Source organism: Thrips palmi, unplaced genomic scaffold (genome assembly GCF_012932325.1).
Source record: "Thrips palmi isolate BJ-2018 unplaced genomic scaffold, TpBJ-2018v1 HiC_scaffold_16, whole genome shotgun sequence".
In the NCBI taxonomy this organism is placed as follows: Eukaryota; Metazoa; Arthropoda; class Insecta; order Thysanoptera; family Thripidae; genus Thrips; species Thrips palmi.
The window spans coordinates 16,368,705-16,396,654 of NW_023144625.1; the positions used below are offsets into that span (position 1 = coordinate 16,368,705).

The 27,950-nt window shown below is 47.7% G+C and overlaps 8 protein-coding genes across 13 annotated transcripts; 3 read left to right on the forward strand and 5 right to left on the reverse strand.

Annotated features, from left to right (window-relative positions):
* Positions 1 to 388: 388 nt before the first annotated feature.
* On the reverse strand, positions 389 to 2,326 carry LOC117642819 (WD repeat-containing protein WRAP73-like). Its single transcript, XM_034381390.1, has 7 exons — positions 2,114 to 2,326; positions 1,852 to 2,031; positions 1,538 to 1,774; positions 1,237 to 1,467; positions 1,044 to 1,161; positions 752 to 955; positions 389 to 680 (listed from the first exon to the last, which is right to left on the reverse strand). Exons 1-7 carry the CDS (start codon positions 2,279 to 2,281, stop codon positions 463 to 465), a joined length of 1,356 nt encoding a protein of 451 aa, XP_034237281.1. The 5' UTR covers positions 2,282 to 2,326; the 3' UTR covers positions 389 to 462.
* A 35-nt stretch (positions 2,327 to 2,361) lies between these two features.
* On the forward strand, positions 2,362 to 4,077 carry LOC117642821 (protein HGH1 homolog). The gene is made up of 6 exons (XM_034381393.1): positions 2,362 to 2,522; positions 2,660 to 2,832; positions 2,909 to 3,219; positions 3,307 to 3,428; positions 3,519 to 3,843; positions 3,918 to 4,077. Exons 1-6 carry the CDS (start codon positions 2,438 to 2,440, stop codon positions 4,021 to 4,023), a joined length of 1,122 nt encoding a protein of 373 aa, XP_034237284.1. The 5' UTR covers positions 2,362 to 2,437; the 3' UTR covers positions 4,024 to 4,077.
* Positions 4,078 to 4,254: 177 nt separating this feature from the next.
* LOC117642818 (bleomycin hydrolase) lies at positions 4,255 to 7,298 on the forward strand. 4 transcript variants are annotated; one of them, XM_034381386.1, is made up of 10 exons: positions 4,255 to 4,393; positions 4,877 to 4,966; positions 5,050 to 5,207; positions 5,293 to 5,445; positions 5,527 to 5,613; positions 5,700 to 5,837; positions 5,917 to 6,165; positions 6,253 to 6,479; positions 6,558 to 6,678; positions 6,775 to 7,298. In XM_034381386.1, the coding sequence occupies exons 1-10, from the start codon at positions 4,381 to 4,383 to the stop codon at positions 7,000 to 7,002; spliced, it is 1,464 nt and encodes a 487-aa protein (XP_034237277.1). In that variant the 5' UTR covers positions 4,255 to 4,380; the 3' UTR covers positions 7,003 to 7,298. The 4 variants fall into 4 exon arrangements, with proteins under 4 accessions (XP_034237277.1, XP_034237278.1, XP_034237279.1 ...); XM_034381387.1 differs by lacking the exon at positions 4,255 to 4,393 and adding an exon at positions 4,440 to 4,496; XM_034381388.1 differs by lacking the exon at positions 4,255 to 4,393 and adding an exon at positions 4,545 to 4,586.
* An 89-nt stretch (positions 7,299 to 7,387) lies between these two features.
* Positions 7,388 to 9,740, reverse strand: LOC117642817 (spliceosome-associated protein CWC27 homolog). Its single transcript, XM_034381385.1, has 9 exons — positions 9,569 to 9,740; positions 9,307 to 9,484; positions 9,055 to 9,230; positions 8,820 to 8,972; positions 8,451 to 8,734; positions 8,239 to 8,373; positions 7,963 to 8,159; positions 7,746 to 7,884; positions 7,388 to 7,670 (listed from the first exon to the last, which is right to left on the reverse strand). Exons 1-9 carry the CDS (start codon positions 9,608 to 9,610, stop codon positions 7,502 to 7,504), a joined length of 1,473 nt encoding a protein of 490 aa, XP_034237276.1. The 5' UTR covers positions 9,611 to 9,740; the 3' UTR covers positions 7,388 to 7,501.
* A 317-nt stretch (positions 9,741 to 10,057) lies between these two features.
* LOC117642824 (inositol oxygenase-like) lies at positions 10,058 to 12,302 on the reverse strand. The gene is made up of 5 exons (XM_034381395.1): positions 12,171 to 12,302; positions 11,176 to 11,362; positions 10,860 to 11,074; positions 10,418 to 10,785; positions 10,058 to 10,332 (listed from the first exon to the last, which is right to left on the reverse strand). The coding sequence occupies exons 1-5, from the start codon at positions 12,249 to 12,251 to the stop codon at positions 10,221 to 10,223; spliced, it is 963 nt and encodes a 320-aa protein (XP_034237286.1). The 5' UTR covers positions 12,252 to 12,302; the 3' UTR covers positions 10,058 to 10,220.
* Positions 12,303 to 13,294: 992 nt separating this feature from the next.
* On the reverse strand, positions 13,295 to 20,133 carry LOC117642820 (protein eyes shut). 2 transcript variants are annotated; one of them, XM_034381392.1, is made up of 6 exons: positions 20,018 to 20,133; positions 15,693 to 15,756; positions 14,894 to 15,040; positions 14,646 to 14,819; positions 14,080 to 14,562; positions 13,295 to 14,005 (listed from the first exon to the last, which is right to left on the reverse strand). In XM_034381392.1, the coding sequence occupies exons 2-6, from the start codon at positions 15,754 to 15,756 to the stop codon at positions 13,593 to 13,595; spliced, it is 1,281 nt and encodes a 426-aa protein (XP_034237283.1). In that variant the 5' UTR covers positions 20,018 to 20,133; the 3' UTR covers positions 13,295 to 13,592. The 2 variants fall into 2 exon arrangements, with proteins under 2 accessions (XP_034237283.1, XP_034237282.1); XM_034381391.1 differs by having other exon boundaries at positions 15,621 to 15,756.
* A 1,617-nt stretch (positions 20,134 to 21,750) lies between these two features.
* LOC117642823 (zinc finger HIT domain-containing protein 2) lies at positions 21,751 to 23,811 on the forward strand. Its single transcript, XM_034381394.1, has 6 exons — positions 21,751 to 22,046; positions 22,138 to 22,370; positions 22,456 to 22,648; positions 22,749 to 22,878; positions 22,961 to 23,170; positions 23,377 to 23,811. The coding sequence occupies exons 1-6, from the start codon at positions 22,000 to 22,002 to the stop codon at positions 23,659 to 23,661; spliced, it is 1,098 nt and encodes a 365-aa protein (XP_034237285.1). The 5' UTR covers positions 21,751 to 21,999; the 3' UTR covers positions 23,662 to 23,811.
* A 617-nt stretch (positions 23,812 to 24,428) lies between these two features.
* Positions 24,429 to 27,892, reverse strand: LOC117642825. 2 transcript variants are annotated; one of them, XM_034381398.1, is made up of 4 exons: positions 27,699 to 27,892; positions 26,967 to 27,065; positions 26,728 to 26,881; positions 24,429 to 26,627 (listed from the first exon to the last, which is right to left on the reverse strand). In XM_034381398.1, exons 1-4 carry the CDS (start codon positions 27,855 to 27,857, stop codon positions 26,566 to 26,568), a joined length of 474 nt encoding a protein of 157 aa, XP_034237289.1. In that variant the 5' UTR covers positions 27,858 to 27,892; the 3' UTR covers positions 24,429 to 26,565. The 2 variants fall into 2 exon arrangements, with proteins under 2 accessions (XP_034237289.1, XP_034237287.1); XM_034381396.1 differs by having other exon boundaries at positions 24,429 to 26,630.
* Positions 27,893 to 27,950: the final 58 nt, after the last annotated feature.

Sequence of the window (27,950 nt, forward strand, 5' to 3'; positions counted from 1 at the left end):
CGGTGTCGCACGCACACACTGGCACGCACACAGACACAGGGCCTGGTCGATATGCCCCGCAACACATGACAGGACGTGACCCCCCCCCCCCTCCCCTTTTCCTTTCCGAGCTGCAAATAGTTGATCCCTTCACTTGGAATCGGCCCTCGAACCACAAAGGGGTCCCTAACCGCCACGCGTGCCCAGGCCTTGACCCCCCACCGAGCTCCACGTAAGCGCCGCCCACCCCACCAACAAACATAGACACACACACACACACACACACACCTCAGCCTCCCGTGGCATTCCCTGGTAGCACAGGCTTCTACTCCTGACGACACGTGTCGCGGCGTGGCACGGCCCGAGCTTTTGGATGTCTTGGTAGGAAAAAGAAATGAACCACGACGAGTTTCAACTCTCCAAACAATATAAAACATCTTTAATCAAAACTTCAGGAACAGATGAATTTTGCATGCAACTAGACTAAGGTAACTCTAGGACAGAAGAACTTTGTTCAGAAGATGTGACAAGCATCTTCCCATCATGACGCCAGTTCAAATGATTTGCTTGAAATAGCATTTTTGTGACGGGTGTACATATGGATGAGCATGATAGCTTGGCTTCGTCAGCATTCCACAGAACGACAGAATCTTGGCCATCAACGACAGCCAAAACATTACATACGGGGTCCCAGCAAAAATCTGCATTAAAAAGCAAAAATGTTACCATTGAAATGTACTGTATTCTAATAATGGATAAAAAGCACTCTTACCTTGAACAGGATGCTTTGTAACTATTATGCAGCTCAAATGGAAGGAATGTGCTGTACTCCAAATCCAAATGACAGCTGGAGCAAGAGTGATGCATGACGCCAAATATCGTCCTCCACTACTCCAAGAAATAGTTGACTTTCTCCTGGTCTTAGCAAGACTTGACAAGAATGAAATACTAACAGGTCGATCTGTCACTTTTAAAACTGGGAAAAAAGAAGAAAAGAATTGTTCATAATTCAACAAGCGAAATAAATATTTTAGAATACACTGGAACATGCAAAATGTGCTCACATAGGGGGTTGTCCAATTCATTTGCTTGTTTGTACACAAGGCATTTTGAATCTGATATGGAGGGATCATGCAATAGTTCCAATTCTTCACACCACGCAACACAATTAATAATATGAACCTGGATGGGAAATGGCAAATTAGCACAATGCAAACAGAAAAGCCTAGGCCAAACCATCTGAGAGCTCTAACATACTTTACTATTCCTACTTGTGACTGTCATGAACTGAGCAGAGGGAGAGATGTCCACTCTGCAAACTCCAGGCCATAATTTGTCAGAGGACTTCCAGCTATTTATGATAGTGCCTGAACGGACACAGATGATGAGCACTGGATCAGGAGGGTCATGTGGCCAAGCCACAATAAAGTTACTATTAGGATTCCATACTATTCCCCCTACCCTATGAATTCCATTGCATGAAATTCTCTGAAACAAACAAAATATAAGATTTATTAACACGAAAATTTTAGAAATGGTGTGAAATATTATCAAGTACCTTTTCTATTCTCCAAGAAATAGCAGAAAAAATAGCTATGTCATCTGCTTTTGCGAGACCCGCTTCGTTCAAATTAGTAGACTCTATAGAATGCATTATACCAGAAGATACTACAGCTAAATGTTTTCCATTTAAACTTAATGCATAACTTGGCTTTGCCCACGGTTGCACATTGTCAATGAAGTCCAGACCAAGTTGACCATACTGATCACATATTTTCCAAACAGAAACACGAAACTGTAAAACAGAAAAAACAATAAAATAATCTGAAACCACAGTAACAACCTGCAATACAATCTATTTCAAGAACTGACCAGTAGAGGCTCTAAGTATAACACAGTTCTCCCATCAAAAGCCCATCTGATTTGCCTTAGATTACCGGTGGATTGCTTCAGAGATGCAATACAGGTGCCATCACGTAAACTGAATATTTTCAGGGTCAAAGCACCAACACGGCATATCAGCAGTACTGAGTCACAAGACCATGAAACACCCTATGGAAAGGATAAAATTTAGTTTGATTCAAGGCAGTTGTCACCAATAGGACATAATTAAGCAGTTATATACTAAACTAACCTTTACAACACCACCACATTCAAATTTGAATGCTTTTAACAATGTGTCGGAATATCTTATTTCCACAAAGTCTCCACAAATACAAGCGAGGAATCTCCCACAGGGAGAAAACGTACAGTTATTTCCATGAAACAGCTCAGAAAATTCCATGACTGCTTCTGACTGCATTTGACAGCAATTCAAAATTGAAAACTTATCTTCGCGCTTCGCGCTTAGTATGAGAAACAAAACTACTGTTGTTGCAGAACATAAATTTCTCATACACAACCCCTTTTGCACGTGGTAAACTCTCTTCAGACGACAAGACGTTACACTCCCTTTAAAATGGAATCTTTAGAAGAATTTCTTCAGTTTCTCACCCCTGAAACACGTTTGGATCTGAAAGTCCTTGCTGTAGAACAAGTATTGGGTAAGTCGCCATTTATTGTCTTCTTTTTGTGAAATTAACCTCAGTGTCCTTTCACTCATAGTAAACACCATTTCGATAGCATGTTTGTGTTGATTATTTGTCGAGATTAACCCTCTGTCCTTTTAATCACATTTCAGGCATGACAGGAAAGGAAGAAGGTCGAACTCTCCTGCACAAAGAGTTAAAGGTATTACAGCATTTGACAAAATTAACTGGTGACAAAGTGCCTGGAGTGGCTCGAGATGCTTGTCTTGCTCTGGTAAATTTGTCTGCGGACGAAGAAGGAGCTCTAGCAATTCTCTCTGATGAGGTATGACTTAGTTAAAATTTAAATTATCATTTCATGATTTGCACAGTATTTTAATTGTTTGTCTCTGTGTTCTCAGCATATTAGATCCGAACGACTGGAGTTTGTTGGTCAGATGGTAGAATTAGCCCTTGACCGTGAATCCCCTCTGGCTGACCCTGCTCTTATGGTTTTGTCTAATGTCACCCGTCCATCCCAATTGACTGGCAAAGTCCTGGCTCTTATGGTACGGGATGATGGAGATGATACTTATGATGAGACTAAGGTAAATGAACTCCTGGAGCGACTCTTGGGAGCTCTCACTGCCACTAAATATAACAATGTTGGAGCCTCCTTACATTATTTAGGACCTCTTCTTAGTAACTTAAGCCAGCTTCCCATTGTACGAAGGCAAGTATACCAATCTTATTACGAGAACTTCTGCCCTTACCCTCAATATATTTGAGTCATAATAATTACCTCCTCTATATCTTTTAGGTACATTTTAAATCACGAAAAAAAAGTTATTCATCGGCTTATCCCATTCACAGAATATCAAGATTCTCTTGTGCGTCGAGGTGGTGTTGTAGGGTGTTTGAGAAATTGCTGTTTTGATCTTGGTTTGTGATTTTAATTCAACTAAACCAATAAAAATACGCATTAATTCTTAAGATAATCTTCTGCATCTCCCATAATTTTTTCTGCTGCAGACGAACATTCCTGGCTTCTGGGTGAAGATGTTGATATTCTTCCACATTTGCTGCTGCCTCTGGCTGGTCCAGAAGAGTTTGATGATGAAGATAACAGTAAACTTCCAGTTGATCTTCAGTGGCTCCCTGAAGATAAAAAGAGAGAGAATGACCCTGATATACGAAGAATGTTACTAGAGGCCTTAGAGCAACTTTGTGCCACTAAAGTTCATCGAGAATATATGAGAGATCATAATGTGTATATCATTTTAAGAGAACTTCATAAATGGGAGAAAGACCGTCAAGTGCTACTGGCATGTGAAAACTTGGTCGATCTGCTCATCAGGTTGGTATTTACTTGGTGATAATCGTGATCACGAGCCCTGGGACATATGGAATACATTTTTGTTTGTTTTTCAGGAAAGAGGAAGAAATTGGTGAAGACAATTTACACTCTGTTGAGGTGCCAGAAGATCTTGTTCAAAAGTTTGAAAAAATGGACAAAGAATTTTTGGAAGATAGTTGAACAATACTGTGAAATTTTATGTGCGTAATTAAAAAGTGAATGTATTTTGGTTAATTGAAGTTGTTTTCAAATTTTATTCTGGGTGTGGCTGGTATTGTTCTCCTCTTGCTCGGCTGCCCGAGGTCAACACGGCTGCCCGAGGTCAACAGATCGCGGTCGTGCATCATCCCTGCCCTGCACCCGCACCCTGCCTGCATCCTGGGAGGGGAGGGGGAGGGGGGAAACCAGGAGGAGGGGGGTGGGGGGAATCTCCATTCTGCTGCCAACAAGACTGCAGACGGCTTGCAGGATCTCCATTGATCCTGTTGAAATTTCAATCTACTCGTCGCTTTGTTTAGAAACTCCCTCACTTTCAGAATGAGTGAACATGGTTCGTACAACTAACAGAGCTGCGCCGGAAGGCGGCGGCCTGATAGGTTACAATCCCCGGAAAAGTTTGATGTTTTGATTGACGGTCAGCTGTATCGGTAAAGGTAGCGGTGACTGAGCTATATTTGTCACTACGACAGGTGTTTTGAGATGGAATCGCCATCGCCGACCGTCCGCTGGGCTTTTGCGCCAGTGTAAACCGCACGCATCATGCGTTTCTTTATCTTTTTGCTGGCCGTGTGGAACATTTTTAGTACCGCGAACCAATGCAATCCTGCATAACCTAACTTCTCTTGCTACATTAGACAGATTTCCAATGGAAAAAGGAGATTTCAAAACGATTTTGTGATTTAGGTTTCCTGCTTTCTAGAATTTTTTTCGAATAAAACCCGTTTTACAAAATCGACTGACGAATCAGTCCCAACATAGGTCAAAAGCTTTCTCCTGTCACCTGTTTCATTTATAAGTTTCTTTGTTTTACTAGGCATAATGATGAGCTACAATGCCGATGGATGTTTGGAGTACGATGATGGCAGCTACCCGTCTGGAAAAGCCCCAGCACCTGGGCCTTACCGTATGTATACCTTTTACCATAGTCATCAAATTAAAATTTCAAATTGTTGTGTCAAACTAACTTCTTTGATTTATTTCTTCCAGTTGTTATAGATGACAATCTTGTGAAGGAATTAAACCAGAACTTCTACAGCGATCCTAAGAACATTCTGGCCCAAAATGTCTGTACTCGCCATGATCCGTTGGAACTGGCCATCAGCAGAAGAAAAGTTTCAGAAATAAATAATGTTTTCACTCACAAGGTATTTAAAGATTTCTAATGCTGTTTTTTTTCCCCATGATTTATTAAGTCTCTTATTTGTTTATTACCAAAACTGTTCATTTCAGGTGGAAGTGGAGGGTAAGCCTGTGACAAACCAGAAAAACAGTGGGCAGTGCTGGTTATATGCTTGTTTGAATGCCATTAGGATCCCATTTATGAATGCCTTCAATCTTACGGAGTTTGAATTCTCCCAAGCACATCTCTTCTTTTGGGACAAGGTAAATAATTTTCCCAAAAGCTTGAAACTTGGTCATTTAATTTCGTATCGAGAATTTCTGGACATGATGTTAATGTTTCAGGTCGAAAGGAGCAACCACTTTCTTCATAGCATCATTCAAACTGCTAATTATCCTATTGATGATAGAACTGTTTGCTTTCTCCTGTCTGTGAGTTTTATAACTATCATGTATTTTACTCTTAAAAAAGTCATTCCCAAATGAGCTGGTTCATAACATTCTCCCTTCTTTTTAAGGACCCAATTAATGATGGAGGCCAATGGGACATGATGGTAAATCTCATCACCAAGTATGGGCTCATGCCTAAAAAATGTTTCCCAGAAAGCTTCAGTGCAGAATGTTCTGTTCGCATGAATAACATCCTGAAAAGCAAGGTTTGTAATGCTGATTTCCTGTTAATATTTCTTTACATTAAGATAATTTTGTCACTCATATTTTTATCTTATTTTGCAGTTGAGGGAATATGCCAAAGAAATTAGACAAGCTGCGGCACAAGGTGCAGACAAACCTTCACTTCAGCAACTTCTCAACCGCCAGATGACCACTATTCACCGCATTGTTGGGATCTGTCTTGGTGTGCCTCCAACCACCTTCACTTGGGAGTACTACCAGAACAAAAATACCTATGCATCTCTAGGACCCATAACACCATTGGAGTTTTATGAGCAGCATGTGCGTTCTCTATTTGACGTGAAAGAAAAGGTTAGCACAGGGTTGTTTAGAAATAAATGAATTTTGTTGCATGACATTAAAATTTCATGTAAATCATTACACTTAATTTTTTATTAGGTTTGCCTGGTCACAGATCCAAGAGACACAAACCCCTACAACCAACTGTATAAGGTACGGTTTTTGAACAATGTTGTTGGTGGCAAACCTGTTCTTTACAACAACCAGCCTATAGAAATTCTTGAACAAGCTGTAGCTGAAAGCATTAAACAAGGTGAAGCTGTGTGGTTTGGATGTGAAGTCTTGAAACGATTTGCCCTTAAGTTGGGAGTTAGCGACTTGGATGTGTAAGTATGTTTGATATGGCTAACATTAAGTAAGTGCCTTTCTATCAATATTGAAATATTTTTTGTTGTTGTTTATAGGCATGACTATGAAGTACTTCTAGGCACTGATGTTTCACTTCCTCTCACGAGGGAAGAACGCATTTTGTACCATGATTCAGCCATGACTCATGCCATGGTCATAACAGGAGTTTCCCTTGATGTAAGATTTTAAATTTTTTTTATGCTGTATTTTTTAATGATAGTATTTTATTTCTTATGTGTTGTGACTAACATGAATTTTGATCAAAATGTTTAGAGTGAAGGCCGTCCCACCAAATGGAGAGTACAGAACTCTTGGGGAGAAGACAGATGTGACAAGGGTTACATAACGATGAGTGCTGAATGGTTCCGTCAGTATGTGTTTGAGGTGACAATCGACAAGAAGTACCTCTCTGCGGAAGTGTTGGCTGTGTATGAAAAAACACCTCGAGTTTTGCCACCTTGGGATCCCATGGGTGTGCTTACTCAAGGAAAGGCAAATTAGGACAATTCAAGTTGAGGATCTGAATTTCTGCAGGGTATTATGGGACTTGGTTGAAGATAAATTTATATTTTAAGTCACATCTGAAGATCTTGCAGGAATTTTGTGTCCTGTTACTTAAGTCTTTGGTAACAATGTGATGTGTGAGTGATTCTATTGTGAGTTCTTTTTAATTGGACAAGTGTGGAGCAGAACACATTTCAATAGAATTATCTCTGTTCACAAACCACAGACATTGGGATATTTTAACGTTTTATCTTGTTTTGTTTCCTTCCTACTAAAAATTAAGTGACACTGAATGGTGATAATTTTATTAAATGTGAAGAAACCGGTCCAGTGATTGTCAGCTTGTATAGTACTACGTAAACAAAAAAAAATGAAATTCATATGATAAGGAATTACATAATTTATTATTGTAAGTATTTAAAATTAATTTCAACTGTACCATCATCAATCAATAAATTTTTTTTTAATTTACAGTAAAAGTTGATTTGACTATAAATCATTTACCCCCTTTATCCTTCTTTTGCATCAGAGACTTACTAATTTCTCTCTTTTGCTGGTTTATTTTGCTTCTAGGATCATGAATCTCATACCAATCGTCATCCTTTGTATTTGCATCCCTTGCAAGTACAGGCGTGTCTGTCTTGAAATTCAACTTGTGCACCATCCTACAAAAGAAGCATTAATTTTCAAAATTCTGTTGAATGAACAAGATAAAAAATTCTGTCAGCGAACCAACTCACCACTTGTCACTTGTGTCATCTTCATCACTAGGGTTATCTTCAGCTTCTCCTCCCTCAGTTTCAGCCTTTTCCTTTGCAGCTTGGAGCTTTTTCTTAAACTTATCCAGGAGACCCAAAGTGAAACTTTCTCTAGAAGCACCTGTACAGGAAACAACTATTAAGACATTTCCTTTTATGATATAAAAACACAAACTTAAAAAAAAAAATAATTGGCAACCTTTCTTGGGAAAATTTGTCTTCTCTTTAAACTTCTTCACTTCCTCTTCATGAGCAACAAATAGAGCATTATTTTCTTGGCTGGACGAACTCTTTGAAGTTGACTTCTTATCCAAAGATTCCACTTCAACTTTCGAACGCTTTTTATCATCTCTATAACTCTTTTTCAAACTATCTATTTCCTTTCTAATGCTTTCCCTGCAAGTAAAAGTTGCATTTATTTTCAAGCAATGAACAAAACTAGGGAGTTCTAAAAATTGCAATTCATTGTACTGACACTTTTCTCTTTCGCTCTTCTCTTCGTTCTTTTGACAGGGAAAATTCTTCCTCACTGTCACTGCCAGCTTCTTTGGGAGCAGTTGATTTTCCACCAATCGTTTTAAGTTTATTTTTCACAGCTTCCACATTCTTCCTGTAAATTTCAGTGAGGAATTAATAACTTTAGAATTATTTAGAATATGACGGGCAAAACAAAAAAGACAGTCTTACATCTTTTCAGGACCATCACTGTCGCTATCTGAGCTTTGCTGGTCTCCACTCAGGGCCTCGGAATCAGACCCCGATTTATTTTTGACACTTTTTGATTCAACAGCAGGAACAGAACTCAAGCTTGGATCATCTAAGACATCATGAGTGGATTTGCCCTTTCCACTATATTTTTCGTTGACACTAGTAACTTGCTCTTCATCCTCTTCAGCCTCCTCTCCAAATGAGAGGAGCTTAAAGTTTTTGACTCCAACTTGCTTCTCTTTCTTTTTTGACTGCTTTTTCTCCTAATTATAGTTAAATTAAGATAACAAGTTTTATTCCTTGGTTACATTAAATGCAACTAACAGACAAAGATAAATCAACAAATACCTTCTGCTTTGGGAGTACTCTAGGAACAATATCTGGAAATGGATTAAATAACACTTCTGTGCTGATTATTTTATGAGGGTATTGTGGGCGGTCATCACGATCTACCAAAGCATCTTCTAACTTCATCATATTAAAGACGGTTTCACCGGTGATCTATGAAAGCAAAATAAATTTGGTGATGCTTCATATTTTAACATTCTTATTTTCACTAACTGTGAAGGAAAGAAATTTGTACCTTCCCAAAGATAGTGTGTTTGTTTTGAAGTTCTGGTGTGGCTCCAAAGGTAAAGAAAAATTGTGAAGCATTGTCATCTTTCCCTGCATTTGCCATAGCCACCAATCCTCTTCGGATAAACCTAAGTCTTGAATGGAACTCATCTTTGAATGTATGTCCATAAATTGATTCTCCTCCTGAAAACCAAAAGAGAAAACTAAGAAAATATTTTTGGCAGGGCACAAAAATGTAACATAATGAAAAGGTACATACCTGTTCCTGTCCCTGTCGGATCTCCTCCTTGAGCGATAAAACCTTTAACAACACGATGGAAAATAGTGCCATCGTAGTAGCCCTCTAGACAAAGCTGCACAAAATTACGACAAGCTTTGGGTGTTTCCTTGCCCCATAATTCTATGTCGATTTCACCCACAGTAGTCTTTAGAAGTACCTGCAAGGAACAAAACTAACAGTAAGCAGAAGTTGGGTGCAAACATAAGAAGGTTAAGTCAAAACATTTTCAATGATTTATCACCTTGCCGTGGGTAGGCGGTTCTTGTATGTAAATATTACTCATATTTGCTAAAATAAGTCACAATATTTTCGATAAAACTAGTCTAAACTTCGCAAGAAAAAGGAAAAACAGGGCAACGCAGGAAACAAGTAGAGTTTGTTTGTTATTGTTTGATTTGTGTTTTGTTTTTCTTGCAAGTGTACCAACTGCTCAGTCCTACCACACCTCACACCACCTCCGTTCAATAACTCATCACACCACTTTTTCATCTACAGGATTGATTTTTAAAGTAGTATAGCATTGATATGAAAATCCTATTACTTTGATAAAACCTTAACTGAAAGTTTCAATTCGATTGTCGACCATCCAAGCCCCACTCCATGCCCACTCAAAGGCGGGTGGATTCAAATGGCTGCAGCTATGCGCCCAGGTAGAATGAAAAGGGTGGTAATTGTTCGAAGCGTAAATTTTATTTAATGATTATATCTTATCCTAAATACACAGTCTTCTCGCTTTACAGATTTCGTCCCTGACAGTGGGACATGACGAAGGGTAACCAAGTCTTAACCAATAATTACTGTACACACATAACACACTCACATACATGATGATATTTACAATTGTACAAGTGGCACGCGGACCATAAAGAAGCAAAGTGTCTCGCCACTCGTGTTCACCACTCGAGCTCGCCAGGGATGTACTTGTCGACGAGGCCCTGGTAGTAGGAGGTCAGCTGGTTCATGTCGGGAAGGTCCTCGTCCGACTTGGTGTACAAGTCGTACTTGCTGCAAATAAATTAAAGTCCCATTAATGCACCATTAAGGCAGCAAAAAAGTAATCCGAAAATAAAGTCAAAGCTGTGATGCGTACTTGAATTCGAGCACCCATTCCATCATCTTCTTGTCCTTCTCGTTGCAGAGGTGCATGTAGTCGCCACCGGCGTGCCAGGGGTAGAAGGAGTGGAACCTGATCATGTAGAGCGCCTCCTCGGGCAGCTTGGCCTTGTTGTGCTTGAGCACTTGGTACAGGTACTCGTCGTGGCCCCAGGACATGATGACGTTCTCGAGGCCGCAGTGGGGCTTGTAGATGCCGTTCTTGGTGCTGTAGATGGGGTGCTTGCCGTCCGGGTTGTTGTGGAAGCTGGTGTCGCGGTACACGATGGAGGGCCCCCACTCGCAGCCCACGACGAAGGTGTCCCCGAGCACGGCCCACTGCGGCTCGTCGTACAGGGCCATGATCTGCAGCAAGGAAGCAAGTTAGGTCTCTCGCCCGGCGCGGCCTGGCCGTGGCGTGTCGCAGCGACAGTGCGCACCTTGCCGATGTCGTGGATGAGCCCGGTGAGCTGGAACCACTCCTTGTCGGGGTGCTCCCTGCGGATGCCCTCAGCGGTCTGGAAGCCGTGGTACACGTTGGGGATGTCCACGTCGGGGTCGCTCTGGTCCGTGAGGCCGGACTCGGACAGCCTGTTGAGCACGTCCATGATGGTGCCCTTGAAGTGGTCGAACTTGAGCCACTTGTCGTGTCGGCCTAGCCATGCGGAGCAGAGAGCGGGGTTGAGCCAGATCCAGGTTTGAAAACGAAACACGCGCGTCACGGCCGAATGGCCGGGAATGGCACTTGGGACTCACTCTTGACGAAGTCGTAGGTCTGGTGGGTGTGCATGTCGAGGTACAGCAGGCGGACGCGCTCCTTGATGGGGTCGGTGGGGTCCACGCTGAAGTCGCGGTACTGCGCCACGGGCTTGGTGGTGTAGGTGGGCTCCGGCCGCAGCAGCTCGGACGCGTCCAGCATCACCTCGGCGTCGCCCTTCTTAATCTGCAGGAAATGCATCGGCCATCAAGGAAAAAAAATCGGGAAAAAAATCCTTGCACCCTGCCCGGTATTTGAACCTCAGACCCGCGTCACTGTCGCCAATAGTTGTTTCCCCACGCTGGCATCCCTCCTCCCCTCCCCTCCCCTTTTTGGTGGCGTTATCACAGCATGAGCAGCATCAGCATTACACCAATTCGGCGTGACCTCCCCGCGAACCGCGACCCGCGAACCCCGCCTACGCCTCCACTGCGCCTCCACTGCGAGCTTCTTGCGCAACTCGAGAAAAATAAGAGTGACGCTCTTGAGGAAAACTTTGCTTTCGTAGCCGTGTTTGATTCGCGGGCCGTCCACGCGCAAACTCAGCCAGTGCCCTAAGAAAAATAATTTCGGCGGCGAGCTTAGCCTCCTGTGGCGGCGACACTGTGGGAGTCTCATCCCTGACGCCGTACTCTGCCATGTGAACGGGACGGAACGGGTCTCCCTTGACCGCTTTCTTTCTTTTTCCACCCGATTCGCGTGATAGGCTCGTCCAAGACACACTGCCCCGCGTGAACCCGCTGGCGCCGAGACGACACGCCACACTATAAAGTTAAAGACACGAGGCGAGGCTGGCAAGGGCCGGTCAGGGACTGAGAGATTAACCTACACTGCCGCCAACAGATTTTCCTCTGTGAGTTAGACATCCTAACTCATCCAGAAAAAGCTCTTGCTTGGGAATTCCCTTCTGGATGCTAGAGAGGAAGCACGGCCCGGTTGGCAGCGAGGGACAGGGTTGGACTGCCTGGAGAAGAAGGAGAAGAAGAGGACTGACCTGAGGTGCCATGGCGGTGGGTGCGGTGCGGTTTCGGGGTCGCGTCGATTGAAACTGAGCCGCAGCGCGCCGCAACTCCATTTTATGTTTCGATCCCGCCGTCCTTTATCACACCCGCTGCCCCCGCCCGTTGCCCCGCTCCCCTGCACTGACTTTCTTCGCTCTTATCGCATTCGAGGCTCATCAAATGGCGCGGCTCAATCGCCTTTTTTTTTCGAAATTGTCATGGTCGTTTTGTCTGTCACTGAAGGTCGGCGTGAGGGCCCGAAGCTTTCTCTCCCCCCATTTATCCGATTTCTTTTCTTCCAATTTCCTTGCGGATTTCTCTATTTGTGCACGCTGATGAACGCAAGTGACTTGAGCAGATTGCCCACATGCGACCCAGGAGCGCCTGCAGGATAGGCAATCAGCGCACAGGAGTCCGGCGGGTTGCCTACCTGCCGTTCGTCAGGCGACCCAGGAGCGCCTGCAGTGTAGGCAAAGTGCGCACAGGAGTCCAGCGGGTTGCCTACCTGCCGTTCGTCAGGCGACCCAGGAGCGCCTGCAGTGTAGGCAAAGTGCGCACAGGAGTCTAGCGGGTTGCCTACCTGCCGTTCGTCAGGCGCCCTTCACAAGACTCGTTTCTGAACCAGCGGTTCCTTCTCCCTGCGTTTAAAATTTTAATTTGGAATGCGTCCTGTTTTGTGTTCCGACAAGAAAATATCCAGTATGACTGTCTGATTATTTTTTTTTTTTTCAAATCAGTCTCAGTGTTACGCCGATGTGGTTTCATGAAAAAATGGATCGCCATTTCAGCGGCTCATTATCGAGGCAAGCACAACGGCCATCGTTGCCTATGTTTACATGTTTACCATGGGAGAAAGTCGGATCGCTTGAGACATGGACATGAATCCCCCTATCAAGGTCAAGGGTGACTCTAGAGAATGAAAACCCGTCCATATTCTCTTTTTTGCTTTCTTTGTCAGACGTAGCGAAAGCCGATTGGTAATCAGAAGGTGGCCTTTCTCTCTTATCGGGCCGGCTCTACCCCGACGCAAAGTCACTGCCAAGTTGGGAGCTCTGAAAATGGCGTGGGCGCCCGAGCGCGCTCGGAGCTGGTTGGGAAACAGTAAGGAGGTACAAGCTTCGTAAACGTAACATTTTATTCAGAGGCGTCAACAAAAAAAATCGTTCTGAAGATATGAACATTTCTTTCCCAGGTGATGTTATTTTTCTTCCCTTTTCGATAACTTTGGATTAATGGGATTAATGCGGTTGAATCAGCACGCTCTCGAGGGGCGCTCGTTCGAAACTAAATTTTCACGTATGAAAAATTTTCTTCCTTCTTTTAAACAAAATAAAATAGGAGAACAAAAAAAAAATCCTGAGTGAAAGAGGCTATGTACAGATCCCGGCGGGAAACGGGCTCACACGCACACACTGCTAGTAGTAGTAGCGGCCGTAGCGCCAGTAGCCGCCCGACCTGGTGGAGACGTACTCTCCGGACCTGGACGAGACGTACTCGTTGGCGCGGGCCTGGGGCAGGGCGCTGCACTGGCTGACGGCGTCGCCGGTGAAGCCGGGCGGGCAGGTGCACACGGCCACGTGGTCCCTGGCCCTGCAGTCCGCGTTGACGCCACACTGGCCGGCGCACGCGTCGCGGCACTCGTAGTTGAGGCAGGCCTGGTGGTTGGCGCAGTCCGACGACGTGGAGCACTCGCCGCGACGGCAGTAGCTCAGCGCGTCGCCCTTGTAGCCGGGCAGGCACGTGCACACGGGCCGGTCCTTGCCGGAGCGGTCGTAGCCGGGCTGGCACTGCGCGTTCTCGCCGCAGGGGTTCGGGTCGCAGAGGTCACCTGTGGGGGGAAGCTCGTTCAGTTAAAGTCATCAGTGCGGAAAATTGCCAGAGCGGTCCGGCGCGACCACTTACGCTTCTCGAAGGGCCTGCAGGAGACGAAGGGGTCGCCGGTCATGTCGCGGGGGCAGCTGCAGATGGCGGTGGCGTCCCGCACCTTGCACTCGGCGTTGATGCCGCACACGCCCAGGCAGGGGTTGGTGCAGCGCGCCGCCACGCACGACGGCCGGTCACGCGGGCAGTCGCCGTGGCTCAGGCACTCGGCGCGGCACGACGTGTAGGGGTCGCCCAGGTAGCCGGCGGGGCACGAGCACACGGCGCGGTGGTTGCGCACCTCGCAGTTGGCGTTGTCGCCGCACGTGCCCGCCGTGCAGGCCGCGGAGCAGGTGAAGTCGCGGCACTGCTGGCCCCGGCCGCACTCCGCGTCCGTCTCGCACTCGTGGTAGCAGCCCTGCAGCGGCGAGCCCTTGTAGCCCGGCAGGCACGAGCACGTCGGCACCAGGTTGATGACGTCACAGCGCGTGTTGCGGCCGCACGTCGTCTGCGTGCACAGCTCCTCTGCAAGCACAAGCACGTCCTCAGCCGCCGTCGTCGTCGTCCTCGCTCTGAGTCCTGAGTGCGAGAGAGACAGCGGTACTCACGGGGGTCCATGCGGCGGCAGCTGCTGATGGGGTCCCCGGTGTGCTGGGGCGGGCACGAGCACACGGGGATGTGGTTGCGCACCTCGCAGTTGGCGTTGATGCCGCACGTCCCCGCGCACGCGTCCACGCACTCGTAGTTCTGGCACTTGCGGTTGTGCGGGCAGTCGCTGCTGTCTGCGAAGTAAAGCACGTCCATTACGTTCACGTCGACATGAAAGGTTTGTCATGTTCGTTTGGCGTTGGCGTACCTTGGCACTCCCCGCGCTGGCAGTAGGTGAGGGGGTTGCCCTGGTGGCCGGGCAGGCAGGAGCAGACGGGCCGACCATTGGCCTCCCTGCAGAGGGCGTTGCGGCCGCAGGGGTTGGGGTAGCAGGGGTCCGCGCTAGAGGACATACCTGCCGAAGCGACGAACAAACGGGAAACGCGTTAGAGAGAGAGAAAGACGGACGATCATGTAGCATTCTACAGGTATTCTGACGAGTGACAGTCTCAGTGACATGAACTGCGAGTGCAAGGCTTTGTACAAAAGGTGCGGCGTGTTTCTGCAGAGTGGGGTGTCAGAATGCGAGGTGCGGACCGTGCGGACCGTGCGGACCGTCTCCATGGCAACACGAGCCTTTCATTAGCAGCCATCCATCATGAACGCGTCGGTGCGGTGTGCTAGTGTGCTAGTGCGCTAGTGTGCTAGTGCATGGGCGCCGGAAGGGGGGAAAATGGCGCGCAAAAAAAGGCTGGATTGGAATGCAGATTGACGAGTTGCAGTTAAGTCGGCTCTGTGATGCGTTGATGCGTGGTTAAGCCGCCCGCCGCCGCCTGGGTGGGTAGGCAGCCCAACGGCCAGCCTTGGCCGAGCTGGACGGCGCGGTGGAGGACATGGAGGGCATGGAGGGCATGCTGGCGGTGCGGCGGTGGCCCGGTGCACGTCATGCTGGGTCCATGCCGGGGTCCGGGCCGCGAGGGGCCGGACCGACAAACCTAGAGCTCGGTAGTACGAGTAGCGGTACGGGGTGTAGGGCGCGGGCGTGGACTGGTAGTAGTAGATCGAACCTGAGACGCTGCTGAAGCAGACCGCCGCCAGCGCGGCCACCAGGAGGCCTGCGCTGTGAACCATCTGCAACACAAACACGCGGGCAAGGGGATTAGAAACAGGAGTCCTAATACGGGGCAGCTTTGTGAGCAGACTTTTGTCTCAATGGATGCAAGCACGCGCAAGCTTCCTCCCCGCTCCCCGCCGCCTCCCACGGCCGGCCTCGGCCTCGTCGCGGACCCCTCGCCATTCTTCGGTGACGCAACTCAAATAAAGATCCGCTGCTGTCACCGCGGCGCGCTTGGGGTCCTTCCGGACGTCCGCGGGGACCAGTGGCACCCAGTGGCACCCAGTGGCACCCAGTGGCCAGAGCGCACAAGCGCCACAAGACGCGGCTTTTCGGCTTGGCGCTCAGGCGCTTGGCGCCCACACCCGCGCTAAGTGCTCCAGAATAAAAAGGCGGAAGGACGCCGGCGCGCCCCGCCCCGCCCCGCCACACCCATTGTGCGTGTGTTCATTGGCTATCCTATCCGCCCGTCCCGGCCCGGCCCGTCCCCCTGTTCCGCGATGCCCATTTGCGTGAAGCGAAAACGGAGCCGGTAATAACAGCAGCCGAGTGCGCCATTGCCATTACTGGCTCCCCGCGTCGCGGAGTCTCCGCGTCGCCCCACTGTGATGACAGGGCATCAAGTTCAGCGGCTAGGCAGAGATCTGCGACAAGAATAAAATGCCACGCTCATATTCAGCTGCCCCCCACGCGGAACGAGTCAAAGTCAGGCAAAACACACGCCGGCTCGGCGGGGCGGGGCGGGGCGGGGCCGCAGCACACCTTCCATGTTATCGACGTTTATCAATCGTGATGTATAGCTCGCCCCGCCCCGCCCCTCCAGCCGCTTCCTTTTTCTTTTCTTTCGCGGCTCGGCGCGTTTGTTAATTGGCTAGCTTGGAAATCGATTCCTCGGCGCGCCAATATTTTCCGTACGCCACTCTTCGGGCTGGGCCAAGCCTGAAGGCCGGGCCTGGAGGCCGGGCCTGGAGGCCGGGCGGCGGGCCTTGAGCGGAGGGCAGCGAATGCAAATCAAAGTGACACGCTTTTCGTAGTCATAACAAACGAGAGCACACGGCCGGGCCTCATGGCCGGGCGTCCTGGCCGGGCCCAGCCGTGTCGACGGCGGCGTCCGGGCACCGCGCCCACGCGGCTCCCGGGGCGGGGCGGGGCGACCAGGCGGCAACGCCCGTGGCGGAAGACTTAGAGGACCAAGCAGCACACCGCCAGACAATCCAATTTTTCATAACCGGGACGCCAAAAAATCAACAATAATCACGATCGACACGGAAAACAGAAGAAGAAGAAAAATGACTGGTGTCCGAGTGCGCGAACAGTACACCGTCGGCCAGCAGTCGTACGGAGAGACGCCCCCGCGGAACGAACGACGAACGCGAAGGCAGCCTTTGTGCTGGAGCGGCGCAGAGCGGCGGCGCCCCCGCCCCTCCAGCTGCTTCAGGAAGCTGGCCAACAAACGCCCCTCGCCGGACGCCAGTTCGCCTGGCCGCCTGGCCGCCTCGCCCCGACACATTAGCTGCTCATCGCGACCCATTATGTCACTGCCAAGGCCCCGCCCGTCTCCTCCTGTCCGATCGATTTTATTCTGGAGCGTCGCGGATGCGGAGCAGCGGAGCCCGAGGAGGAGGGTGGGGGGGGGGGGGGCCGAGGACGCCGAGGATGCTCGCGAGGAGAGACCTGAACGCCAGAGCCACGCAGGTGCAGTGGCCCGGCCCGGCCCAGTTCCAGGAATGCCCCTTGGTCGCCGATGACACCACTGCGCCAGACAACAACAGGAAGTGTTCCGGTGACGCTGACCCACCGCCCGGTGCCCTTGCAGCGCCACAAGCAGCGAGCGTCGCATCGCGGATCATCCTCCGGGGACGCGTCCGAGAGTGCCGCCGCGCCGCCGCCGTCTTGGCTCTGCCTGGCTCTGCCGAGCAGTGGCTTCGACGAGCAGTGGACTCGCCGCGGACGCAGCCCCGGCTCTCCTTGCGCGGCGTGTGCCGTGGCCAAATATAGGCTGCGCTCGGTCGGGACGGCGTGCCGCGGCGTGCCGCCACGCCCGCGACGCTCCGCCATCCGCCGCTCAGTCGGTCACCTGGGAGTCGAACCCGTGTCGTGTCATCGGTGTCATCGCCGCGGAGGTGTTGGCCGGGTGGCCGCGGGTGAGGCGCGGCCAAGGACGCGGCCGGAAGCTGACAGTGCACCGGCAGCACCTCCGCGACGACCTGGCCGCCAGAGAGTGCGGCACCATGACGACCCAAACGTCAACGAAGGGCTGCAGGAATCCAAGAATCCAGGACCCCAGCACTTCGAAAGTCCAATGCTCCAGCACTTCGCTAATCCAGTGCTCCAGCACTTAGGAATCCAGAGATCGGGCACTCCACGTGAGGCCAGGCCGGGCCAGGCCAGGGGTCACGGCGGCGAGCTAATCGCGATTCCGTCCTCTTTTACGCCGTGGCTTCGGTCCGCCACCCACCCACGCACACATGCGCGCTGCAGTGCGTGTTCCGGGTTCAAATCCCGGCGAGGACTTGCCGCACGAACGCCGTACGCCCCGCCCCACCCCGCCCCGGCCCTTCTCACACACGCGAGGCGCAGCTCGCCAGCGCGCCTTCAAACCGCGTTTCGTTTTTCGCGCGAAGTCGCGCCGCGTCGCGTCCGAGGGAAGTCCAGGTCAGGTCCCCCTATCGAGATGCCAGCCAATCACTTTCTCCGTCTCATCAGTTTCGTTCTTCGTTGCGGTTTCGGCGCGGGATGGCGGTAGCGCGACACTCTGGGCGCCGCGGCCGATTCATTCGATCGGTCGAACCGAACTCGAAATAGAGTTCGAGTTGCCATCCGGCAGGAAGTCGCAAGCCGCACGACGACCGAGGTGGCGAGGCGGCAAGGCGGTGAGGTGAGGTCGCGCGGGGTCGCGCTCATTACCATTTTTTAATTTGCTCAAACCGACTTGGCGGACAAGCAACGATACTGAAAATAAAAGTAAATTATTGAGAAGGTCGGGGCTTTGCCCTGCCCGTCGCGGAATCTGATCCGCGGGCGGCGCCGCGCTTTAGCCGCGAGTTAGCCGCGCCTCGGCGGTCGCGCTTCCAGTTTCTAGTGCCGGCTTACGTCATCCGCCATCCTCGCCGCTTACCAGAATTTTATTTATGTTATTTTCCAGAACCGATTATTAAAAACACTCGTTCCGTAAGGTAACTCGCGACGGCGCGTCATGCCAGCGCCCACGCGTGTGGCTCGGCCTGTGGCTCCGCCGCCACCACGTGCACTCCACACACTCTGCACACTCCCACACGATGCACTACTTCCAGTGCCGCAGCGGCTGCACTTTAGCCCGGCTTTTCCCTGGCATGCTTCCGAGTCCTCGGTCCCCAGCCTCCCCCAGACCAGGCCAGACCGCGGCTGCAGAGGGGGGCAAGGCGGGCAAGGCGCCCCACTCACGCCCTCTCTCACTTTCAGTCTTTGTGCCATTTCCAACGACACGGGGTCACACCGTTTCAAAGAGTCTAACAATCAAGTTGAAGAAAATGACGTTTAAATGTACACACCATACCATAAACAGTTTTAGGGTTTTTCTTTCATCGACCCGTACCCCCTTGGTCTCCAGGGTGGCTCCGACGGAACACGTCCGAGACGAACCCGAGCCACTTTCGGGCCGCTTTAGATCCTCTGAGGATACGCGCCGAATGGCTCCAGGATGGGAGACTTCAGTCAAAAGAACTGACAATTCCCGTCGATTTGATAGGACGCTTTTGACAGTGCCGTTTGTCGCTTTTTTGCCAGGTTCGGGCGCGTTCTCCGGAGGCGCTTGAGGTGACAACTGTGCGTGGGTGTCAAGGACAGTGGGGGTCTCGGCCAGGGTCGCGGCGGGGCGTGGCACGGCGGGGCGGCGCGGCGCGGCGCGGCGGGAAGCACCTGTCGCGGCGCTCTTTAGGCAAAGGCGGAACCGCATGGGGGCAGCAGAGTGGTGAAAAAAAATTGAAACGTCGAGAAAATTTTCAAACAATTTTAGTACATTGTCAAAGTAACTTTTGGTCAGAAGGACACGATCGCGTTTTTACAATGCACCTCCAAGTTTGCATGAGCATGCCGACCCAGGTCACCATAGCCCTTCACGGAGGGTGTGGACTCCCCTTCCGAAACTTCCCCACTCATCGAACTGGGCACACGCAGATATGGGAAACACAGCACACACGATAGGGGTCTTCTTGACGGAACGCGCGACCGCCACCGCGGTGCACCACCATTCCAGCTAAAGGCCTGAGGCCGAGGCGATCCTCGGCGTTGGCCACTCACCGTGATCGTAGGGCGTGCGGGACAGGTCGAGTCGGGACTGCAGTTCGGAGCGCACTGAGCACCGCCCGGCCGCTTCCTCCGCTTTTGAGCCGATCTTGACCGTGACACACCTGGCCACTCTGGCCAACGCCGCGACTGGCGGGGCGGGGCGGGGAGGCGCGGTGGCGGGGCGGGGCGGAGCGGGACCGCGGGGGGTCGTCTGGCTCAGTTATCGTTTTCGCGAAATAAGACTGCTCATTCAGCTTCAGGCGCCCTTCCAGGAGAACCACCTTTTCCACTATTCAGGAAAATAACGCTGAAAACGGATGACAATGTTATGATCTCCAGCGGCCTTCACTTCGGCAGAATATGCAGTTCACTCCTCCGATCTGAATTGAACAAAACAACACATGCGGCTCTGCCCGACTCCAGTTCGACTCCAGGCGACTCCAGACGACTCCGGGCAGGCCGGCTTCCTTGAACGAGACTGTTGACCCTGCAGGCGAAGGCTATGCGCCGCAGCGCCGCCCAGCTCAGTCAAATGGGCCGAAGCAGTGCAAACGGTGCGTGGCGCCGGTGGGTAGGCCACCCTCGCGGCTCCACCTGTCGCCAGCCTCCAAGCCTGCCTCGCCTGTCGGCCACCAACGCAAGAGCGAAGACAACAGGCAAGCACATGAAGCTGGCGGGTTCCGGCCGCAGGACCGCAGTGGTTTTGTTGTTTGCCTTTGTTCTGCAGGCGTCGCGGCGCGTCGCGGCGCGCGCTCTTGATTCTGATTGAGGGGGCGAGAGAGATGTGTAGATGTATCGCCGGAGTGGCCAGCCGTTGGTGTGTCTCCCTCCCTCTCGTGGGGCGGTCCGGAAGGGTGCGAGCGAGACGGAGCGCCTCTTTGCTCTTCAATTTGGCGCACGCCGCGGCCCACGCGCACGCGCGGCGCTCAACACACGCGGAGCAGCGCGGAGTGCGTCCGGGAATAATTATCCCCCGAGCCTGCGGCCCGATTGTCTCTCTCGCACCCCTACGGAATGCCCAGCGAGCTCGGGAGTCATAGCGCTAGCTCGGACACGGTCAAATGGGTCAAGTATAGTGTCAGTCGAAACGTCCCGTCCCGTACACACGACGAGGTACACCCTTTCCTCTCAATTTCTCTCCACGCCACACGAGAACTTTTCCGTGCTGTAATGTTTTTTTTCTTGTTTGCTTCTCAGGTTTTTTTGTCCTATTTTTTTAAAATGTGCACAGAGTCCTTGGCGGGAGCAGGGGTGGGGTCCCTCCAGACCTCCAGAGCTCGCAGCCCAGAGTCTTCCGTACTCCTGTTGGTGGGGTGAGGCGCTCCTAAGCTCCCAAGCTCCCATTGGACGAATATTAAAAGCAAAGTGTGTAGGCACAGCCGGCGGTTCCTCCTTGTCACTGGGCGCCTCGCCCGATCCCCATTCCCCATTCCCCAATCCGACCGTGCCCGCCACTTCGCTGCCCGTCCATGTCAGACAGACAACCAAAACGTCGACATCATTGCGAGGCAGAAAGGCCGGCAGAAACAAATACACACAAGAAACCCTCTTTTGCCCGCGCGCTTCTGGCCACGAGTGCGTGTTGGGCGCCGTTTCGGCCAAATTTGAAATTGCCTTGTGCGCCTGGAGGTAGGCAGCCGATCATTCCTCGCGCCTAAGGCTCCGGGCAAGCTGGAAAGAAACATGCGTGGTTGTTTCAAAATCACTCATCATACGTCATGGGTGCCACTTTGGTGTTTGGCATGCCCATGCACGGTACCCTTCATAAAACCACACCACGCGTCTGCGATCATGATCTGTGGCAGTTCAAAATCTCCCGCCAGCTTGTTCAGTTAATCTGCGAGAGGGCGCTGCTGCTGCTCAAGCTTGAGACTAACCTAAACAACTCCTGTGCATCCTTCTTAAAGTTTGTAAACAAGGGAAAAGTGCAACTCTGTTGCAGCTTATTGGCCTTGTGGCTTGATCTTTATGCCTTTTAAAAGAAATCCTTCGAGATGAGTGCCGAAGCTGAAGCTGTCAAGGCAACGGGCATCTGTAATATGTAAGTGACTATAGATTGTCAGAGAGGGCCATAGAACATGTATTACTTTTTACTGAAACTTCCTCACTGAAAGATTGCTTTATTTTTCCAGCTGCAGCACTAATGGGGCCTTGTATGTCTGTCCTCGCTGCAATATTCCGTACTGCTCAGTGGCATGTTATAGAGACAGCAAGCATTTGAACTGCTCCGAATCATTTTACAAGGACCAGGTTTTTTCTACTCTTTCGTCGCAGTCTAATGAAGAAAATGCTGAGGGACGTCGTCATATGGAGGAAATCCTATCAAGGCTTTATGCTGCAGATGCCAATCCAATTGAGAATTTAGGTAAAGTTTCAGCTATATTTTCCCCCCGCTTAGCTTGTACTCGTCGCTCACCTGGATTGTGACTGCATGACCTTCAATTTTACAGATTCTGATGATGAGAATGATGAAGAAGAAGGAAGTGATGATGATCTGTCATCCCGATTAGCTGGTGTAAGCTTGGATGATGCTGACGCAGTGTGGCAACGATTGTCAAGTTCAGAGCGTGCAGAATTTGAGAAGCTGTTACAAACGGGTGGAATTACAGAGCTTCTCCCAGAGTTCAGCCCATGGTGGGAAAAGTATGACATTTTTTTTATTTTAGTTATTTTACAAGCATATAAGCATTTTTTTCTTTTTTTTTAAAATTATGTTTGATTATGCTATGCATTTCATTTCCAGGAAAGCTAAACTTGTTGAGGAAGTCAAATCTAATGATGACGGCACTTCAGTTTCAGTCCAGCCTGAAAATCAATCAAACAGCACTGTTCCTGTTATTGCAAAGGATATTTCCAGTTTCAAGGATTTGTGTGTAAGTATTAGAATATGAATTTTCTCATTCTTAAATAATTTGTAATTTCATTATATATTCTTTTTTTCTTTTTATCTTAAAGAAAAAGCCTGCTTCACCATGTCTGCCATTTAACACCACAAACATAATTGGTGCATATGTTTATACAGTCCGATGTTTCAATGGAGAACATCTTGACTGGGCATCTCAAGCTGCCTACATTGCATGGAACCTAAGTGGTTCTTTAAATACGAATCAAAACTTTGATAACATGATGGATGCTATCACCAGTGTGGCGGTCAACATGACTGAGGTAATTAAAAATTTTCTTTTGTACTGTGGTTGTGACTGAAAGTTGGGAATTGTGAAATGAAAATACAATTTCCTCTTCCACCTGATGTATTTCAACATCAGAATACTTTGTACATCACATCAGTAACCCTCTGTAAGGAAAAATCTCCATCAAAAACAGTATTTTTTTAAATCTTAATTTTACATACTTAATTTTTAACTTTTCAGAAAGAAAATTCAAGTGAAGAAGAGTTGTCAACAATGAAAGCTGATGCACAGTGCATTCTTTCATCACCTTCACACTTGCAAGCAGCATTATCTGATTTGCTTTCATTATTTCGAGCAGCAGTAAGGCATCGTCCTCCAACAGCCAAAGGACCATTTTCACAACGATTTCCAGATGGGGCTGACAGCCAGATACCACGTGATAAACTCAAGCTGTTAGTGAAAAAGTTGGAGTTCTATTTATCGTGGGTGCTGCAGGAAAAATTTTTCATTGCAACCAAATCCTAGCCGTTGCTACAAAATAAAATCCAAGCATTCTGTTAAAGTGTGCCAAATCCTTAATCCCTCTCTATTATTATTGCTGCAATTACAATCACATACAACAATGCTGGAAAGGCCTGCACTTCTGGAATTAATAAATTAATGAATATACAGGTATTCACTGCTCTCTTTTCTCTGTACGATGAACTGCTTATGCAAGGACAACATTCTAATGTAACTTTGACCCGCTGCTCTCTTCAACAGTTAATGTACCAGAGAACTTTCATTCAGGTGATGGAGTATTTCTTCAAGCATCAGGTTGTTTCTCTGTCAAACTCTAACAAACTTCAACAATATATTAAATAACAATAATAATGCATTAGAGACATTCAACAGCCAACAATCAACCTGGGTCACCTCTCACAGAGAAGCAGCCTGGGAATAACAAGAACACACAATGTGAGAGGAAAATAGTAACCTTTACGATATAAGAAGGCTAATGAGTGAATCCATTAGTTTTATAGTGCTTAATCAGGCAAAATTGAAGTATGTACTATACTTCAAAAATAATCTAAGCAAAGAAGGAACTAACATCAGTCTACGTAAGTCCTTTTCTTATTGCTCTCAATTTTGGTAGTGCTAAAAGGTTAATTCTGTCTCATGCAACAAAGTTGAATTACTACATCACGATAATAACAAATACCAACGACTTGAAAATAGAATGAACTGGGGTGAAAACATTTAATATTCTGGCTGTACAGAGTTGAGAATATATCGGGGTGTGAATAAAAGCGTTGTCTTAAAATGCAGTATAATTGAGGCCATTACGTAAAACCTTTGTTTTTCCGGATGTATCATTAGAGCTTGTTTTGCTTAGAAGCTGAAGAGTCATCAAGTGATGACAGTATTTGGATTTGAATTATTTGTTTTGATAGAACTCTTCTAAACTCTCCTTCTCTGTACAGCTCTATCACAATGAAAACAGCAGGATAACATCTAACTTACGTCAGATATGCTGTACTTTCTGCTCAATTTTCTTAAAATAGCTTGAAATTAAATTACTTGAACATTTTAGGTGAGTGAAGACAAAGACAAGAAGCTTTGTATCTTCCTCCCCTACAGACTATTGGAAAATACAGATACTGAACTGCAAGAGACTGACTTTCTTAACATACTTACAAATAGAATAGAAATAACATAGATAGATGAGGGAAAATTATGAATACATGTAAAGCTAGAGAGTAGCCCACTCATTGTAAAAGGGAAAATCCAAGTATTTTTTGTATCAAGGTAAGTACATGTGTACTTGTACATATGCTCTATACACTAAATCAAAAACATTATTGTACGTGGAACACTTACAATGAATCTGAGCCACTCTCCAAAAGCAGCAGATATTAAAAGCAGAAAGTAAATATTAATCCTACAGTGATACAAGATATATCCAAACAAATAGCAAAACAAATAATGTACAGGAATGTGTGAACAACACCTTGATAAATGAGTGTAGATGTAATACTGGCATTTCCTAGCAAACCTGAGGATAAGATTTATCTGCTGAAATTAAATTTGTGAGAATCAGGTTTATTTCCACAACTAAGACAAGATATTTTATGTGCTGGAAAATAGTGAATATTTTGTGGAACAGACAGAAATACAAACCATATGCAAATAGTTAACTTAAAGTTCTTAGAAATCTGTGCACTGTAAATCCATTCATAAAAATGTCACACATGGGCGCAAAAGTGTGTAAGTCCAAGATTGCCAAGATATTTTTGATCTTAGTGGTGGGTTGAAGGCACTTGACAAAATCTAATCATGAGTAGAAAGACATGTTACACAACAAATGCAATACAATGTCATCAAGCAGCACACACCAAATTAAAGGAACCAACTTGTGTACAATGATTTTTTTTCCTTTATGTGAGTAGCACATTCAGGATGCTGTCAGAAAATTCCAGTAGTGCAATTCAACAAAATGGTAAAACATAAGAACTTTTCAACATACTGTATGCCCAACCAGTGAGAGATAAATAAGGTTGAAATAGTTAAATGGCTACAATCAGTACCATGTACCTCTGACTTAGGCTATTCATTAGTGAAAATACTGTACATCAAAGGTTTATACAGTGCTTATAGTAAAGTACAGATTGCATTGCATACATCAGATACTGATATGCCGAATCATTTAAATATATGGAAAGCAATGTGTTTTTTTCTAGATAAAATAGAATAAAATTTAACTAAACTAAAATATTGGAATGGCAATAAAAGGAAATCATGGCAACCAGTGCCAAGGAGAAAAGGAGACTGGCATTTTGTGTCACAGAAAAGTTCCCAAGAGTGGGACTCTTTAAAATGCTACAACAGAGTAAAACAAGATCTTAAAATATACAAACTATCACAATAAAACAGCTGTGTTTATAGAATGTGAGGAGTCAAAATATTGCTAAAAAATCAGAACTATGATGCAGTTTGGTACATCAGGAACGCTTGAGAATCAAAGCAAAAAATTTCTCAAGCAAACCTAAGGCCCTACAATTATTGTATTTGTACCATACATATATATGTGTCAATATAACTGAAATAATGAGAAATCTTTTACTGTACACTCTGCCAATTCAATATGCAATAATTTGCTGTCATTGAATGCAATGTACTTCATAAAAGTGCATATTGGTAACATAACTTGCATAAAGACCATGCAACCAATACAGCTTACAAGCACAGGGTAGGTCTCTATACAGCCTCATAATACTGAGAAAACTAAAGCAGGTACCAAATTAAGTATCCAATCTTAATTTCGATGACTAGAGTACTTGGTGTTTTGTAGGGACCATGAAACATATTACACCTTACAATATGGAATAGGGTCCAATAGGAGCCTAGTGGCACACATGACAGATGGCAATAAGTGCATGCCATCTGCATCTATTTCAACATTTGACGATCAAGGGCAGTTGATGGTGCACCAGATGATTCCATGGTCTCATCTGCTGAGGGAATAACAAAAATGTAGAATCACAATATAAACAAATCTTACAATAAGAATGTGATTTGATTAAGTCAAAATGAAAACAATTCACTTCTCACCTGCTTCAGGAATTTCGCCTCCTGAGGGGCCCCCTTCTCCCCCACCAACACGCTGTTTGATGAACCCACTCAAACTACCACTCAATCCACTTAGACCACTCAGACCACCACTCAGGCTTGAGCTGAAACTACTCCCTACATTACCAATGCCACACTGAAACAAGAATTTTTTTCTAAAGTAATTTGAAACAAGGAGGCAAAACAACACAAAGAGCAACAATATTTCATAGTGTTCATACCTTAATGTTGTTGAGTTTTTTCTGGGTAAGGGACAGAATATTGTGCACCCCATCCATTCCGCCCTGAGCCCTCTGTTCATCTTGCAATTCTGCTCCTTCCTGCAATTTTTTTTTTCAAAGTTAATAAAATGCAATAAATTTTTGTTTTGCAAATTTCCAAATTTTTTATTTTTCTCCTGAAAGTAACTAATTTGCTTGAGTGCATTCAAGTTCTGAAAAACTTGCACCTCAATTTTTGAAACTAAATGATTTGTAATGGCAGTAAGAGTAGCCATGGAATAGCCCCCCTGCCCCACAATCCTTATTAAGATGCCCCACATTATTCTAAGGCACTAAAAGTTTCAAAACTATGAAAACTGGGACTTCCCTCACAAAAATTGAAATTTCCTCTCGATCAGAAACTGAACTTTCATGAAAAGTGAAGCTCACTTCGAGGTGAAACGAATTCTTTTATCTCAAGAGGGGTTGAGGGTGGTAAGAGGTGGGGGTTGTAGCAGGAATCAATAAGAAACTGCATCAGGTCTCATGCATGAACACGCTGTTTCGCGATAGCTGGAAACACGAAAGTTCTTCCATTCACTTGGAAAATCAAACAAATGATGATTTGTCTCAGCCCTTGAAACGGATACTAATGATTTTCCACTTTAGGGATGAACCAACCCCTTTGCACCCCATGCCCCATGCCAGCAGAACGTCGAGCCACACTAGACATTCCCTTTCCTGCTGCCTTACCTCAGCGGGGACTTTCGCTTGGTCAGCCTCAGCCATATCGGATTCGATTTCGTCTTCTTCGGAAGCAACTGGACGAGGAGGAATAGAGTCTTTGTCGGGCTTCGGCAGTCCCAAAAGCTCAGCTCGCATACACTCGTGAGCGTATTCACTCTCCGACATGACAGCTCAAGACCACGGCCCTAGCAGACTACTAGCAGACGACGCAGCCCCCCACTCCAGTTCACACTGTCACAACAGGAGGGCGCTTTTCGG